The 16,044-nt window shown below is 58.8% G+C and overlaps 1 protein-coding gene and 1 long non-coding RNA gene across 5 annotated transcripts; both read right to left on the reverse strand.

Moving 5' to 3' along the window:
• Positions 1-68: 68 nt before the first annotated feature.
• On the reverse strand, positions 69-2,179 carry PSMG3 (proteasome assembly chaperone 3). 3 transcript variants are annotated; one of them, XM_074345518.1, is made up of 3 exons: positions 2,085-2,179; positions 1,130-1,353; positions 69-529 (listed from the first exon to the last, which is right to left on the reverse strand). In XM_074345518.1, the coding sequence occupies exons 2-3, from the start codon at positions 1,343-1,345 to the stop codon at positions 377-379; spliced, it is 369 nt and encodes a 122-aa protein (XP_074201619.1). In that variant the 5' UTR covers positions 1,346-1,353; positions 2,085-2,179; the 3' UTR covers positions 69-376. The 3 variants fall into 3 exon arrangements, with proteins under 3 accessions (XP_074201619.1, XP_074201620.1, XP_074201621.1); XM_074345519.1 differs by having other exon boundaries at positions 1,130-1,367; positions 2,085-2,161; XM_074345520.1 differs by having other exon boundaries at positions 1,130-1,367; positions 2,098-2,133.
• Positions 2,180-2,953: 774 nt separating this feature from the next.
• LOC123611964 (uncharacterized) lies at positions 2,954-8,468 on the reverse strand. 2 transcript variants are annotated; one of them, XR_012500222.1, is made up of 3 exons: positions 5,847-8,468; positions 4,424-5,492; positions 2,954-3,551 (listed from the first exon to the last, which is right to left on the reverse strand). It is a non-coding gene; the product is annotated as an uncharacterized LOC123611964 (long non-coding RNA). The 2 variants fall into 2 exon arrangements; XR_012500221.1 differs by having other exon boundaries at positions 5,843-8,468.
• Positions 8,469-16,044: the final 7,576 nt, after the last annotated feature.

Consider the following 16,044-nt stretch of genomic DNA (forward strand, 5'->3'; position numbering starts at 1 on the left):
TAAGGTGAGCTTGCACTGCGTGACCTTCCCAGCATTAAGACGGGCTGTGAAGGATTTGGGGATATGCACTTGTTCTTAATAAAAAATTATTTTTCTCCAACAACTGATTTGCACATGGAAGGCCATGACTCATGATCAATTCTCAAATACGGGCAACTGTTTGGACCCGCGGAGAACCGTTCACAACCTCCCCTGGACGTGTCCACGGCCTCCTCCCTCCGAGGATGACACGAGCAACCAAAGTCTGCATATTTCTTCCAGCTTCCAGGGGTAAAGCCCAAGAAGGTGCCTCCTTCTGACTGAAGGAGGGTCCTCACATCCTCGAGAGGGGCGCTTCCTCTTGGCCCGGCCGGGCAGCAGCCGTGGCCACTCCAGGTCACCACACCTGGCACGTCTGTATCACCTCCTGCAAGGCCCTCACCCCCTCCACGCTCTTGTCCTTCACCGCCATGGCAAGGAGGACTGCTCTGTTTCCAGCTGCTTGAGACACGAACGCCACCAGGTTCTTGGCAAAGACGTGGATGAGAGGCTGGTGAAGGGAAGGGGAGAAGACCGTTTTAACTGCGGGAAATCTGTTCTCTTCTCAATGCCTTCGCTAAGGACCCCTCAGGAACCCAGACTGGCTTCCCACACCACCACTAAATTTCAGGGCCAGAGTGATTCAGGGTTAACGTGACTCTCCTAACACGCCAGTCATAAACACACTGCTAGGAGCATCATTAAATTTGTTTCCTTTGTGCTTGCTGGGTACTCTCTCTACTCTGGAAGGACCCACGAATGAGTCTGTGGAGGGAAGCTCTGTCAAACAGCACAGATGATCTTTCTAGAACGGAGCACAGACAACCACTCATTACCATAATGTATTGTGACAGGGTCAAACTGAGGGGAAGGTCTACATTACAAAATCAATACCTCCGCTTGTCTGCTGACAAAACGTTGATGGGGTGTGAGAACCATCCACCAAGGGCAGGCGGATGCCCTCAGATGCAGAGGCCTCAGAAAACCCTGTTGCAGGCTGGGGGTGGGGGGGCTGCCTGCCTGCCTGCCTGCCAGATGCTCTACGGCCATACTGACAAATTATAGTCACAGAAGTGCGTTTTCCGCCACCACAGGGAGCCCTACACTTTACCTCGTCCGGCCCGAGGAGGACTTTAGTGGTGAGCACAGGCTTGCTGATGTCACTGGTCACGTTGCTGGGTTCCAGGGAGACCAGGGTCCCCATTTTCCCGAACTGGGTCACCACCACCAGGATGTGGCTGCTGAAGGCCGTGCAGACCACCTGGGTTGGTACCCCACACACCACTTCAGTCTTCTGTTTTGATACCACCAATGGTTTGCCTTCCATGGCTGGGTCTGTTCAATGGTAACTTTAGTTTATGTTTAAAAGAAGGGGGGGGGGGAGTAAATCATCAATTTCAGATAGGCCTTGGAGCTCCAGAATATGTACCACTTGGGATTAAAACAGAGTAAGAGGTGGGGGGCGGACCGCTCAGTGGTAGAGCGCATGCTTAGCATGCATGAGGTCCTGGGTTCAATCCCCAGCACCTCCACTTTAAAAAAAACTGTAGGCGCATTTAAAAGCCTGTCTCTGTTCATCCATACAGGTTTCACTCGCCTGGAACTTTCTGGATTCGTTGACTAGACACACACGTATACACAGACAGGCCGGGCAGAGGCGGGATGTCAAACACGCTTTTGTCTCTAGAGGTAGGTTGGGACTCTCCTCTCCCACGCGCTCGGGGCCCTCGCCGTCTGCACCGCGGTGACCCCACAGCCTCCTGAGGGCTCCCAGCGGAGCCGCGGGTGGGGAAGGAGGCGCCGCAGGTGCAGGGACCCGGGCCGGTGGCCGCGCCCCCGCCGCCCCTCCGGTCCACCCACTGAGGTTTCATTTTCCTTGTCTGGGGAAACCACCGGTCCCGCAGGAGAAGCAGCACCCCCACCACGGCGCGGGGCAGAGGGCGGCTGGCGCTGGACGGGGCCCACGGGGACGCCCACCCTCCCGGCCCGGCTCCGACCACGCCGCCCACCTACCCACCTACCCACCTACCCACCCACCTACCCACCTACCCACCTACCCACCATACCTCCCGCGCTCACCGCCCCGCGCCGCGCCGCGCCCGGAAGTGACGCACCTGGGAGGCCGGCGCGGGCCCGCCCCCGACAGGCCCCGCCCCACCCTCGAAGGCCAGGCCTCTCACTCGCTCCGCTGCTTCCGCCGGAAGTGCGGCCCTCAGGGCTTCCGGTCCCGCCGGGGGCTTCCGGGCGCTGAGCCGCGGCTTTCCGAGTTCCGGGGCAGCGCTGGCCGGGCGCTGTGTCTCGGGGAAGGGGCGGCAGCCCTGACGCGCGGGCCTCGGCCCCTCGGCCCCAGACCTTCGGTAGAGGCCTCTGGCTTCCGCGGAAGGGGGCCCTCGGGCTCTCCTCGTGGGGACCCTCAGAAGTGGGGTCTCGCCCCCGGGCCGTGGGTTCCAGGACCCTCGGAAAGGGGAGCTGAGAGAGGAAAGCGGGCTGCACGGCAGTTAAAGCGCTGAAGACGGATGAGGCCGTCGGGGTGGAAGGGCTCGCCCCGAGCGCCGCGCCGGCCGTGGGGACTGCAGCCTCGGAGCGGCGGGGGGCCGGGGGCGGGGCGGCCCTAAGAGGAGGCGTCCGGGGCGGGCGTTCCTGCCGAGCCCACCCGGCAGCAGTCGCGCTGAGCGCCGGCGGGGTGGCCCCGGGTTAGACAGCCAGGTTGCCCCGCACGGAGGATGGGGCTCCTTGCCAACATGAACATGCGGACGCCGCACAGCCGTGCAGCGGCGGGGGGTCTAGGACGGAGTCCCGGCGGGCGCCCGCCGCCTGGCCGTGACAGGCCTTGGGGCCCTCTGGGTGGGCCCGGGGGCCTCTGCCCTCGGAAGTCCGCCTGGGGTATCCTCCCGCGTCCGAGGGAATAAGCAGAGCTAACATTGTTGGCACTGGGTGTGTGCCAGGCGCTGGTCTAAGTGCTTTATATATAGTAACTCGTTTACTCTCAACAACCCCATTAAGTAGAGGCATTATTGTCCCCGTTTTACAGTCGGGATGTTCAGGTTCAGAGAACCCACCCCAGGTCACGAAGCTGGCAAGGGCTGGATCTGGGCTTCAGACCTTTGCCCTCAGTTACTGGTCCTGTGACCCGCATGCCCAGGTCAAGGGAAGGAGGAGGGACCAGTGCTGTCTGGTTCCTCCCAGGGATTCTGTGAGCCCCCCACTGCGTGTCTTCCCGTTGTCCAAGCTGGAGGTTGTGTCGGCAGGCTGGGGGAGGCTGGTGCTGATCCTGCCGTTAACTGAGCCTTGAGACGCTTCCTTAGGGAATTAACGCTCCTTCAAAGCCGCAGTCAGAAGCCTTTCTGTCCAGTTTCCGGACAGGCCTGTCAAGGCACGTTCCCCCCCTCGCCTGGTCTGGCCCCATCACTTACCCCCCAGGAAGCTTAGGCATCTCTCATATCTTTGCTGCCTCTGCTCACAGTTCTAATGACTCTTTGTAACCCAAGTCAAGTCAAACGAAGCGTGCTCCCTCCAAAATGATTTCTGGGGGCCTAAAAGAAGAGGCATGTATACAAAACACGATCAAAACTGCCGTAAAAATCACGGGGAAACTTGTTTTTGAGCTTTCTTGCAGCCAGTTCACGGAGGGAAGGATCATGAGTTTCACGGCTCTCATACTCAAAAGGGGGAAACATACCAATTTCTCAGGAGAGTCTAAGGTTTTGTTGGTTCTAAATTTAAACACACACCTACCCACCCACACCCCAAAAGCAAATTGACAATGTATTACCACATGAAACCTTTACAAGTTTCATTTACTTGTATTCACCTTTCGTGCACTCTCTCTGTAGGCAAATAGACACAAGAAATCTGACCCCCCCCCCCAAAATCCCCTAACCCTGAAATATACTTGTCACCTTTATACAAGAGTAAAAGAGATGTTGGAGGACAAACTGGATGGTGTTTTGATGACACTGTGGCTGTCTTTTGATCTGGATTTTTGGTGAAGACTGAGCACAGGAAACAGGAGGTGGGAGGGTGAGGTGGCGGCAGTCCTGGGAGGGAGCTTCCTGGTGGCCCAGGGGTGTGTGGGCGGGAGTTACACACTTAGAACAGCGGAGAGAGAGCTCACTGCCTGCCACTGACTGTTCTCCAGGGCAAGGCAGTACCTGAACTGGAAAGGAAGATCCCCTAAGTGAATTCACTAACAGTGGGAATCAAATAGGAATAATATCAATAGTGGCGCAGAGGAGTTTGAGAATTTATCCTGAAAAAAAAGGGGGGAGGGGGATATTTGCATTCGTCTTGTCCTCAAGGAAATTTAGGTTATGAATGCAATTATAATTAATTTGTCGAACCAACAAAAGAGTAACCAAGTGTTGCTTCGGCGGGGTCATAGTTTTCCCAACAGATTGTACAATACCTCTACCCGTTGTCCACGTCGTGTGTGATTTCCTCAGCTCTGACAGGGAGGATCAGCTGCACGAAGGCCTGTGCAAGGACACTGTCCCTCTCCCCAAGAATGTCTCTCTGTCCTTTGATATTCAAATCACCTCTTGTCGAAGTACCGCCCTGCCTGTCGTTAGCCTCCTCAGCTTCCTGTCCCCAGTCGCCTGCGGTTCTGGTACATCGGGAGGGACGTTAGAGTGAAGCCCAGCTGTATGAATAGTCACTTCGTTAGTGAAACTCTTTGTGTTATGGCAGTGTCTGTTTAGCTCTGCAGGCTCCCAGGTAATCGGCATGCCACCCATCAGGACCTCCCAGGCATCACGGTCTGGGAGTGGGTAGGGCTTGGGGCCTCAGAATCAACCGCGGCCATCCTCACTAACTTTGTGCCTTTGGGCAATTCACCCTGTGGCCTCAGTTTCTCAGCCTGAAAATGGGGGTGACAGCTGGGCTGCCTTGTAGGGCTGAGCGAGGTGGTCTGTGTGCAGCAATTCACCGGAACTTTCTGAATTTAGCCATTGAACTTCATTATTAACCCACAGTTCTGTCATCCTTCAGTAAATGAAATCCGCTGGTAGACACTGAATGCGAACCAGCCGTCGGGACTCACGTTGGCGGTTCTGGTTGTCTTTGCCCTTGGCCTGTGTGGCCTGACGGCCCTGGGCCTTGCGGGAGGCTCTCTCCAAGTTGTCAGGAGGAGACTCCCAGGGTCTGCCTGAGTCCTGTAGTCTCAACGTCCCTCTGAGTTTTTGTGAGACGTGCTAATGTGTGGAACCTTTTTTTTTTTTTTTTTTTTTTTTGCATGAACGGTAAACACTCACTTTTCTTGGTGGGTCTTTTAAGAAGAGCTGGTAGGAGACAGTTGGAGATTCCATTTGTGATGCAGGCCTGAGACAGCTGTCAGATACAGGTATTTTATTACATTTAGATTATAGATATTTTGGAGTGAGTGAGGGAAGCTGTTTCGTTAGGATGTTTTCCAGTGTAGGTGACAGACAGCCACGTGAAACCATCTTATGACCCCAAAGGGGAACGGACGGGCAGATCTGAAAGGATGCGGAGATGCACACAATTTCTTTCTGCACCTCCAAGCTCTGCAGTCGCCTTAGCTCAGCCTCGGAGGGGCTCTCCCCGCGCTAAAATCACCAGCCTCTGCGCCTCCGCCCCTCTCCGTTCCCCACGTCCCCAGTGAAAGTCCCAGGGCTGAATCGCCTGGGATCAGCCTGGCTCACATGCCTGCCCCCGAACCAATTGCTGTTTGAAAGACACGTTAATGTAAACGCGACTTCCCGTGCATCTGAGAGCTTAAAAACCTCTAAATAGCGTCTGTCCCCGAAGAAATCATAAGTGGAAATGACAAGCCATTTAGAACTGCCCTCCCCCGGAGACCACTCACCTACTTTCTGTTTCTGTGGCTTTGCTGTTCTGGACATTTCCTGGGAAGGGCCTCTGCCTCTGTGGCCCTGTGTCTGTCTTCCCTCAGCGGTCGAGGTCCTCTGTCCCAGCCTGTGTCAGGGCTCCTCCGCTTCCTCGATTCTTCCTTCCTTGATAACCCAGAGGATTAAATGACATCACGTTTGCAAAAGGGCCTCGTTTAGGGCCTGACACACACAGGGCGTTTAGGAAAGTTCCCTTCCCTTCCTGAGTCGTCGGATTCCACCGGCGATGCCACGTGCACGGGTATCAGCGGCTCCCACCTCTCCGCGCGCCAGGCTGCTTCTGCGAGGACGGAGAGACGAGGCTGGGTGATGTAACCCCACCCCTCACTCCCCATGATGGGCCCTGGGTCCAGTAAGGGTCCAAGCAGCCTCTGATGGACGTGGAGGCTGGGCGGTCCTGATGCCGCCGTCCCGTCTCTGGGGAAGGGCTGCGGGGGCGCAGGCCGGCTCTCCTGTCACAGGATGTAAAGGCACAAGTGGAGGCAGCGGGGCCCAGCTCAGCGCCCGGACCAGCTTCCCAGCTGTCTGCAGCCCTGTAGCTCTGCGGGCCCTGGTTTCTACGCCAGCCTCGTCCCTGCCCTTCTTTGCCCCCGGCACCGGGTGACTTTCTCCTGCAGCGTGGCTGCGGGCCGTGCCTCTGCCTGTGTGGCGAGGCGTCCTGGCTCAGCGGTCTCCAAGACGCTTGAACAAAGAGCAACACAGAAATACAGACAGTTCGAGCCGGGGGCTCCATGACACACAGGTGGCCTCTCGTAGCACCAAGTTATCTAAGATGGTGAATGGTTCTTTTTTTTTCTTCCTTTTTTCCCCCTTTTTTTTTTTTTTTTTACAAACTAGGATTCTCCAAGTTGAGGGAGGGAACAGAACATAAAGAGTAAAGGCAACCCCGTGAACATCGCGTATATTTCACGACGAAAGCAGCACCCTGGGACTGTGAAATTGAGGTTTTTCCTGACGGAAATTAATGGATACTGTTAAAACTGAGTCCAGCCTGTAAGGATCCAGGGAGCAGCCCAGCCGGAAAGGAATAACTCCTCTTCCCAGGGAGCATTTAGAGGTCAATCCTGAGACGCCCGCGGCACAGGGGCAGAGGCATAGACCCCGTTCTCCCGCGCGGGCCGGCGAGGGCTGTGGTCCCGGGCCGCCCGAGCTTCGGCGTGCTGTGTCAACGGGTAGTTTTATTTAGCGTCTCACAGTAAACAGAAAGGAAATCCTGTGTTTTCAGAGCTAATTCCATCAGGGCACAGAATTGAGAGTTTAGCTGGTCACTTTGTTTTCTGCCGAACTTAGTCAAGCTCAGATATTCCAAAGTGTAACAGAGCGAGGCTTTCTGTCCTCATTAGAAATATTGAAAGCTGCCTCGGACTCACGTCGTGCACTGTTTGTTCAGTTCTTTAATAAGTGAAACCTTAATCCACATACAATTTCGGAGAGCCGTTCTCTCAATATTTTAACAAGTTATTTCCCCTGGTAAGAAGCCGTCTGGTCCCCGGGTGGAGCCGGACGACACCGCCTTCCAGTCTCTGCCGAGGCTGGGTGTTGCCTGTGTTCTTGTCCCTTGCGGGGAGAGGACAGGGGACCAGCGTGCTGTGCTGCGGGTCCCGGGGCCTCGGGGGACGTTTGTTGAATTGGGTCACATTCAAGCCCGCGTGTAAAGCGGTGGGTCCAGGGTGTGGGAGGGGTGGGGACGGGGCAGGATGAAGCGGAAGGAAGCGCAAGCCCTGCCCTGGGGCCCTGGCGCCAGCTCGCTGATGACCTCAGACAGTTCCCCTCTCTGGTCCTCTGTTTCCTTGTCTGTGAAATGGGCAAATTGGCCAGGTGGCCTCCAGGTGCCTCTGATCCCTGGGATGGGGGCAGGGCCGCAGAGAGAGAGGTGGCCAGGGGACACCCGGGGTCGGAGCTGGGCTGGTCTGAGCAGGGAGGGGGTGGAGTGGCTGGGATGCTGATCACAGGGCCGCACACCTGTCTGCGCTCTCAGAGCTGTGCCGTGAGCGAACCCTGAGCTACGTACCCCGAAGAGGGGAAGTAAGTAACTCAAGCAAACAAGAACGGACAGAAATGGTAGAGAGACTCCCCCCCAGCCTAAACAAACCAGGCTCTCGGTTTAAATGAAGGCCCATCACACCTCTTAGGGTGGCTAATATGTACACGTGTGTATGTGTCCAGGTCTGTGCACACACACCCCAAACAGGAAGTGTTGGCTGGATGTGGAGCACCTGGAACCCTTGTGCACTGTTCACGGGAATGTAAAATTGTGCAGCTGCTGTACAAAACAGTGCGGCGGGTCCTCAAAAAATGAAACATAGAATTACTATCCTGCCCAGGTCCCGTCACCTCAACACCTCAGTGCACACGGGTCTGTTTCCACTGCCTGGGCCTGCGCTGTGTCGGTGGGGGCTTTCCCTGTGGAAGTTCTAAAGTCACTCATCCATCCATTTGTGTGTGCATCCATCCGTTCCTCCACCCACCCATCCATCTGCATGTCCATCCGTCCATCCATCCATCCAACCATCCATCCATCCATCCTTCTTCTCCCATCCACGTGTCCATCTGTCCATCCACCCATCCACCCACCCACGTGTCCATCTGTCCATCCATCCATCCTTCCCGCCTTCCTTCCTTCCATCCATCCATCCATCCATCCACCCATCCACCCACCCATCCATCCACATGTCCATCCGTCCGTCCATCCATCCATCCATCCTTCTGCTCATCCATTCTCCATCCACGTGCCCATCCACATATCCATCCATCTATCCTTCCATTCTTACACCCATCACTCAATGAACCTTTGCTGCTAGGAGCTAGTCTGAGTGGCCTCCCAGATGCCCACCGGTTTACTGCTGAGATGAGACCGATGATGAGTATGTAACTGCAGGTCCAGCAGAGCCAGGTAAAAACAGGAACCCCCCCCCCCCCCCAGCAAGTGGAGCAGGCAAGACCTTCGGAGGAGGTTGGAGGGAAGGAGGAGGTACTCCTCTAGGAAAACAGCTTCTAAAAATGAAGACAGTGGTTCATAAGCAACGAGGTCCTGGTTACACAGGACCTCCTGCCTGGCGAAAAAGGCTGGTCACGACCCTGCGTCACAGAGGTGGCCCTGAAGGGGTGGTGGGGCTGAAGAATTAGGTGGGACGCTCAGTTTCCACGCTCATGCGTTTGTGCACTGTGTGCGTTTTCAGCACACTTCAGAGAAGAAAAGGGGGAGTGGGCCGGGTACTCACGGCCGTCGTAGCCGGGGTCTTGCACCTCGCAGAGGCAGCCACAGCCGCCAGGAGAATCCAGCAGGGGAATCTGAGTGGGCGGGCTGGCAGGGCTGAGCTGCTCAGCGGCCCCAGGGAGAGCTGGGCGGGGAGTGCCTGTGTTACCAGGGAACACCTCTGGGGGGCAGCAGAGGCCACAGAACGGTCTCAGCACGCGGAACAGGGACAGGGCTGAATCCAGTGTGCGCCGCCGAGGAACCGAGGAGCCCTGTCTTCCTCCTCCTCCTCCTCCTCCTCGTCCCCGCTGGGAAGAGGGCCTCCTCCTTCCCTCCAGCCCTTCCCACCCCCATCCGCCCTTGGGCAGGGCTGGCCTCCAGCTGCCATGCAGAGACCCTGCATCTTCCCTGGAGCCCAGGAGCCAGTTCTTTCCTCTTCCTCTCTGTCTCCTCCCCCCTCCCTCCCCCCACCCCGCCCCTCCCCCTTTCTCCCTCCCGCCTCTCGTCTCCCCACCTCTCCCCCCCCACGCCCCACCCCACCCTGCCCCTCCCCCCGCCCCACCCCTCCCCCTCTCTCTCCCCACCCCGTCACACTTTCTTATCTGGGTGTCTCCCTCTCTCCATCCAGTCATCTAATGAAGAGTTCTTTGTCCTTCAAAGGTGTCAACATCTGTAATTTATGTCCCAGGCACTAGGGAAACTTGAGGGCCATAGCAAGAAGTCCAGGTCCAACCTGCAGTCCCCTGCGGAGACCGTCAGGCACTCACAGGTAACAGGATTATAAATCAGACTGCAACGTGAGCTTTCAAAGTCAGGACTAGGAAATATAAGTTGGACTAGACTGTCGGCCATAATAAAACACAAAGTGAGTACATGCTGGTCTCTCTGTCCTCCATAGTCACTATTATTGGGCCTCAGGGTTAGCTTTGAGCTTCCTGGTAGCCACAGATAAAAGGGAAACAAGATCAGGCACCCAGGTACCTACCTCATTGTCCATGGTCAGAAGCACAAGGCTGTCCAGACTCCTGCAGGGATGGCCGTTCCCTCCTGGGGCTTTCTTCAGGGGCCTGCTGGGTGTCAGGGCGATGCCTGGGCACTCTCACTGCCCCTCGCTGGGCTGTAGCCCCAGGGTCACTCAGACAGGACTGGAGGATTTGGGTCACGGGGAGCAGGGACCCAGTCCCACTCAGGGCTAAGCCTTGAGGAGCTGAGGGCCTCGACAGTCTCTGGGGAAACTGCAGGGCTCTTGCCAGGCTCGGTTTTAGTTTTTGTAACTTGAAAAAGTAGAGGCATGATTTGCATATGGCTGATGCACTGGGTGCGCGGTTCTGGGATTTGACCAACGTGTGTGATCGTGTAACCATGACCGCAGTGCCACCATCCCCTGGTTCCCTCCGGTTGGCCCAGAGCCTGTGACCCCTGGGCTGTGCCCTGTCCCTGTGGTTTTGCCTTTTGCAGGATGTCATCTGAATGGAACCCCACGGGAGGGGCTGGCAGGGCTGTGGGGAGGGTGAGCTGTGTGTGCGTGCGTGCGTGCGTGTGTGTGTAAGTGTGCGTGCGTGTCTGTGCGGGCACACGGATGTCTGTGTGTGGGGTGTGCCTGCGTGGAGGCCGTGGGCCCAAGGGCTTGATGCTTCCCTGCGCGGGGCTCTCCCGTGTCGGGCCCCTCCTCGTGTGCTGGTGGGCACTGCCTCTGCTGCCTGACTTCGCGCTGCCGCCAGGGATGATCTCCCTTATGGGTTTTTTGAGGGGGCAGGTAATTAGGTTAACTTATCAATTAATTAACTACTGGGGGGCCCGGGGATTGAACCCAGGACCCGGGGCAGGCTAAGCGCACGCTCCACCCCTGAGCTCGCCCCGCCCACCATGAGCTCCCTTGGGAGTTAACAGCCGAAGCTCCTCTGCTGACAATTAGCCCTTCCCGCCTTGTTTCCGGGTGGTTTGTCACCCCCGCCCCCCTGGGGTCACGGCCCCCTCACCCCTGGGCACTGCTGAGAGTGCCACCTGGGAGCGAGGCTCGGAGCGGGGACCCGGCGGGCGGCGCACCTGGAGGTTCTGCTGCCCCTGGAGTGCGGACCCCCGGGCCGGACGCGGGCGGGTGGGCCGGGCCCCCAGTCCTCCGTCCCGGCTCCGGGCACAAGGCCGTCGGCTGTCCTGGCGACGCACAGAAATCAGGCCTGCCTGGGGGGGCGGGTGCAGTGGGGGCTTTTTAATTCACTGCGGTTACGGTTCTGCGTGGCTGTCCTGCGCAGGCAGTCAGCCGCCCCTGGCAGCCCCTGATGTCCCAGCCACGGACTCTGCGGAACATTCCAGCACCTCTGCCAGCTGGGGGAGCCCAGGCCCGAGGCTGTCTCTGCTCTGAAGCAGCAGAGACAGCTCCCCCACAATGTGCTGTGGAGGTGGCCGTGTGGCGACAGTGAGGGGGACACAGGCCTCGCAGAGCGCAGCTGGGGCCACGGGCTGGCCGGCGGCCTCTCCGCTGATTATTACAGTTGTCAAAACGCTGGGCCTTTGAGGGGCTTCTCTGTCCACCCCTTGTCTGGTGGTGGGGGGGGGACTCTGGCACCCTGGGACAGGTCTAGGGGCAGGGAACTCACTCCAGGACCAGGCCTGGCAGAGCAGGCCCCTCCCCGGTCACCTGGGCCCGGGTCCAGGTGTGCGGGCGGTGGTGCCTCGGGGTGCAGTGGTGGGGGGTCTGCTGGTCTCCTTGGAGATCAGTCTTGGCTCCATCACCAGGAGGCAGCTGTCCACAGCCTCCCGCATCTTCTCTCCTGCACACGGAGGGCGTCCCTGAGCCCCTGCCTGTCCCCGGCTGTGCCCCTCCCGCCGTGCGTCTGGCTTCCCTCTGCAGCACCCCGGGGCCGTGGCCCCTGAGAGCCTGCACTCCGGGAGCAGAGCGGCCTGAAACCAGGGAAAAGAACACTGGGGGATTTGGCTTAAACTCATTAAACCCCACGAGCCCTCCTGCCGCGTGATCGCAGCCCGCACCCGGCCTTCTAATCTCGTTCGGGCCTCGGGGTAATTTGTTTAGCTGTGCTGATCAGTTGAAGGTTGATTCAATTGGACTTGGGTTATTTATTTGTGCCCGGATTTGCTAAGTGTCATTGGAGGTACGTGAGGTCTTCATTATGGCAGCGAGATGGCTTCATTAGGGTGGTGGCCACTCCTGCCCCACCCTCCCCCTCCGCCCTTCTCCAGGCCCCTGGGTCCCCTCCCTCCTAGGGAGGGCATGGTTGCCAGGGGAGCAGGGGTATGGCTCAATCGCCCCGTTCCCCAGTGCAGCTGGCTTGGGGGTGGACACTACGCCAAGGGGCTGAAGATCTGACGGCCTGCAAAATCTGCTCATCAAATTACCAGTCCCTGGTGAGCGTGGGTGACCTGCTGTCCTGTGCTCACCCCCCGGGGAGGACCCCAAAGGCCTCCACCTCCCTAAGCCTTGGTTTTCTCATCCGCAAACTGGGAACACTGGTCTTCCCTCCTGCCGCCTCCCGGGGGTGGGCTCATGGGGTGAGCCCTCCCGCCCCCACGACTTGTGCATGTGGACACTGAGGTCGCAGGGAGGGCAGATGGGGTCAGCGCTGGGCCCTCTCTTTGGGCAGCTGGGAGTGAATGATGGATGGCCCTGCGGTGCCGCCCAGGATAAGCGGACCTGGCAGTTTGCCGCTTCCTGCCCTGAGGTCGGACGCCTGGCTGGTTCCGCTTCAGAGTCCTGGGTCATCCTCGCCTGTCCCACGGCCTCGACCCTCCAGGTGGGAGGCCCCATCCCTGCCACGTGTGACGAGGTCACCCTCAGGGCTGCTCTCTGGTCCGTGCCTTCCAGCCGGCAGGCTCTCTGGCACCGAGCAGGCGAGCTGGAGGGACGGGAGAGTACTGCATGGAGCTGGAGGGTCCAGGCTAGGCATCAAGAGAGACAAGTGAGGGGTGGGGTGCCCCCCAAGGGGTCTGGGCTCTGGAGGTGGCCCAGAGGGCTGGAGTGCTGAGAGCCGGGGCAGAAGAAAGTTTGGTAACCATTCACCAGCTGTGACATAGGCACCCAGGGCAGGGCGGAGAGAGGGGGACCGGCAGGGGGCAGAAGGTCCAGCGGCAAAGACCCCGCCCATGTTCCCTGCCCGGGAGCACCCCAGAACTGGCGGGCTTCCCCTTCCACCCCGTCCAGGAGAGGAGCCAGAGCCAGAGCCCGGTCGGCCCCCTCAGCGGGTACCCTCTGCTCTCAGAGCCCAATGGGCCTCTGTGGCTCCAGCTGATCCCTTAGCTGAACCAGGAAGGATCTGATTCCCGTAGAGGGGAAGCGATGTGTCTGAGGTCACTCAGTGCATGGGGCAGTGCAGGGACCAAGGTCCAGGGCCACGAGAGGAAGACACTGGGAATGACCCAGGAGCCAAGCTCCCCACTCCCCAGACTCCAACCCGTTAACGCCTCAGAGCAACCCAATCACCCCTTCTCACGTGGGAGGCCGTGGAGGCTCAGAGAGTTTAAGTGACTTGTCCGAGGCCTCACAGCTGCTCCATTGCAGAACTGACTGCAGATCCATCTGCTTCTGCCCCCAGCCCTGTCCTTCCCTGTGCAAGACAGGAGTCAGGGCCATTCCGGGGAAGGCTCAGGGGTCCCCCTAAGCTGACCCCGGGAGGAGGAATGCTGTCACTGGGAGGAGCTCTTGGGAACTCCAGTGGTGGGGCCAGGGGAGGAGCAGTCACCAGGGGCGTCTTTGCGCCTGTCACCCTGTGGATGGCGGCAGCTCCCTGCACTGGGTGGCCCTGGGAGCCACTGTGGTGCATCCTCAGAGCCACCCCCCAAGGTATTGGGGGTGTTTCTACACCAACTCCATCAGGCACTGCTGAACATCTTGTCCTGGACCGTCTCCTCCCATCCCTGGGATGTCTTGTGGTCCTTACGCCACAGGTGGAGAAACTGAGGCTCAGAGAGTCTTGATGGGGTCAGTGCCCAAGTGCCCACACCAGGAAGCCTTCCGTGCTGGGTCCAGCCCCTCATAGGGTTCCTGAGTTGCCCTGGGTTCCCACTGTCATTGCCTCGATGACCTGACGTGTCCCTCCAGGCTGAGAGCCCCCAGGGCAGGATGCACTGAATGCCCCCAGCTCCCAGCAAGCCCTGGGCAGCGGGAGAGGGTGTGTCAGGCCGCATAACAAGCCACACACTGACCGTTTCATTACAGTTCCTGGTTTGTGGGTCGAGAATCTGGGCTGGGCTCAGCTGGATGGTTCTTCTGCCCCACGAGGTGTTGACAAGAGGTTGCGTGGGGCACTCAGCTGGGGGATGGGCTGGTCTGGAGGGTCCCAGACAGCTTTACTCACCTACCTGGTGCCTCAGCAGGGACGGCTAGAAGGCTGGGCTCAGCCAGGACTGTCACTGGGGTTCCCACCTGTGGCCTCTCCAGGGTAGTGGACTGCATACATGACAGGCCAGGGCTCCCAGACCCAGTGTCCCAAAAGGCAGGAGGTGGAGGCGGGCCCGGAAGCCAGCACCACAGTGCCCACCCCCTGCTCTCTCTATCTGTTAATTCATGTGCATGCTAATAAAATGCACATCGCACAATAGTTACATTCGACCATTTGCGTCAATCCAGCGTCACTGAATTCACTTACAACGTTGTGTGACCATCGTCATCTATACCGGAAACGTCTTCATCGCCTGCAGCAAAACCCTGTCCCCGTTAAGCACGCACCCTCTTGCTTTCTGTCTATGAATCTGACCCCTCTGGGGACCTCACATGAACGGAGCCCTACAGTAGTGTCCTCTGTGTGTGACTGACTTCGCTGAGCACCATGTCCTCAAGGTCCATCCACGCTGTAGCAGGTGTCAGAGTTTCCTTCCTCTTTATGGCTGAATTGTATCCCACTGTGTGGATGGACCCCACTTCAGTGTCCATTCATCCTTTGGTGGTCACTGGGGGGTCGTTCCACCTTCTGGTGGCAGTGAGTAATGCTGCTATGACCACGGGTGTACAAGACTCTGTCTGAGCCCCTTACACCCTTGATAAGCAGTCCCGGAGCCTGGAGCCCAGGGCAGGGGGCACAGGAAGAGGGCAAGAACTTGCAGCATCTTTAGTCCACCATGCCGTGCGGTGTAGAGAGAGGTCTGCTGGAAACCTCGGGCCACAAAGCAAATCAGGAGGCAGCTGCAGATCAGATGGCGGAGGAAAGGGGAGATGGGGCCCCAGTGTCTGGGGATGTAGGAGAAGCTGGACTGGGTCTGGGAGGACGGGTGGAGGCTTCTGGAGGGGTGGGGCCTGAGGTCCTCAGCCTGGCGGAGGTGTGAGCCTGGGCTCCACTGCCCAGGAGCTGTGTGACCTGAACCATCAAACGTCCTCCCTTGGAAGATGGGAGCAGATAACTGGCCACCCTTGCAGGATGCTGAGGGGATTCAGTGGGGAACTTTGTGCAAACCTCTAGCCTGGTTCATAGTCAACCGGGAGGTCACGGGTGTTGAGAAGGACGAGAGACTCTCCTCTGCCATCCCCAGGTCACACCTGCTGGGCTGGGGAGAGTGGGGGCGGGCTTCCCAGAAGGCCATGCCGGTGCAGGGCCAGGGCTTGGCGTTTGGTGAGTCTGAGTCAGACCTCTTGGGGAGGCCGGCCGCATTGTCACTGTTGGGAGCTCTGGGGTGAGCTGGGGGCTGACTGGGTGGTTCCCACTGCTCTAGCAGGGCCCACCCACCTGCGGCAGCGTCCCGGAGCCGCCCTCTTGAGGCAGGCCCAGGGTGCTGCCCTCCGAAGCCATGACCGGGGCAGGAACGTCTAGGGGCAGCCTTCCAGGGGGGCCCCTCAGGTCAGCCTTGGGAACGTGTGCCATCACTCTCGCTACAGTCCAGCGGTCGAAGCGCGCCCTGGGCTAGGCCCAGACCTAAGGGAGGGAAAGCACACTGCCTCCTGGGCAGGGAGAACCGCTGTGGCCAGGTCTGCAGGCTGGTGCCCCAGAGGCCCAGCCAGCGGTGTGCAGCAGGCTGGGC

Source organism: Camelus bactrianus, chromosome 18, assembly GCF_048773025.1.
Source record: "Camelus bactrianus isolate YW-2024 breed Bactrian camel chromosome 18, ASM4877302v1, whole genome shotgun sequence".
Lineage (NCBI taxonomy): Eukaryota > Metazoa > Chordata > Mammalia > Artiodactyla > Camelidae > Camelus > Camelus bactrianus.

Excerpts from the sequence above, each read along its gene's own strand:
- PSMG3 (XM_074345518.1), bottom strand. The coding sequence starts at position 1,345 with ATGGAAGGCAAACCATTGGTGGTATCAAAACAGAAGACTGAAGTGGTG. Across the intron at positions 530-1,129 it reads TCCTCCTCGGGCCGGACGAG|CCTCTCATCCACGTCTTTGC; the intron begins GTAAAGTGTAGG and ends TCCCTTCACCAG.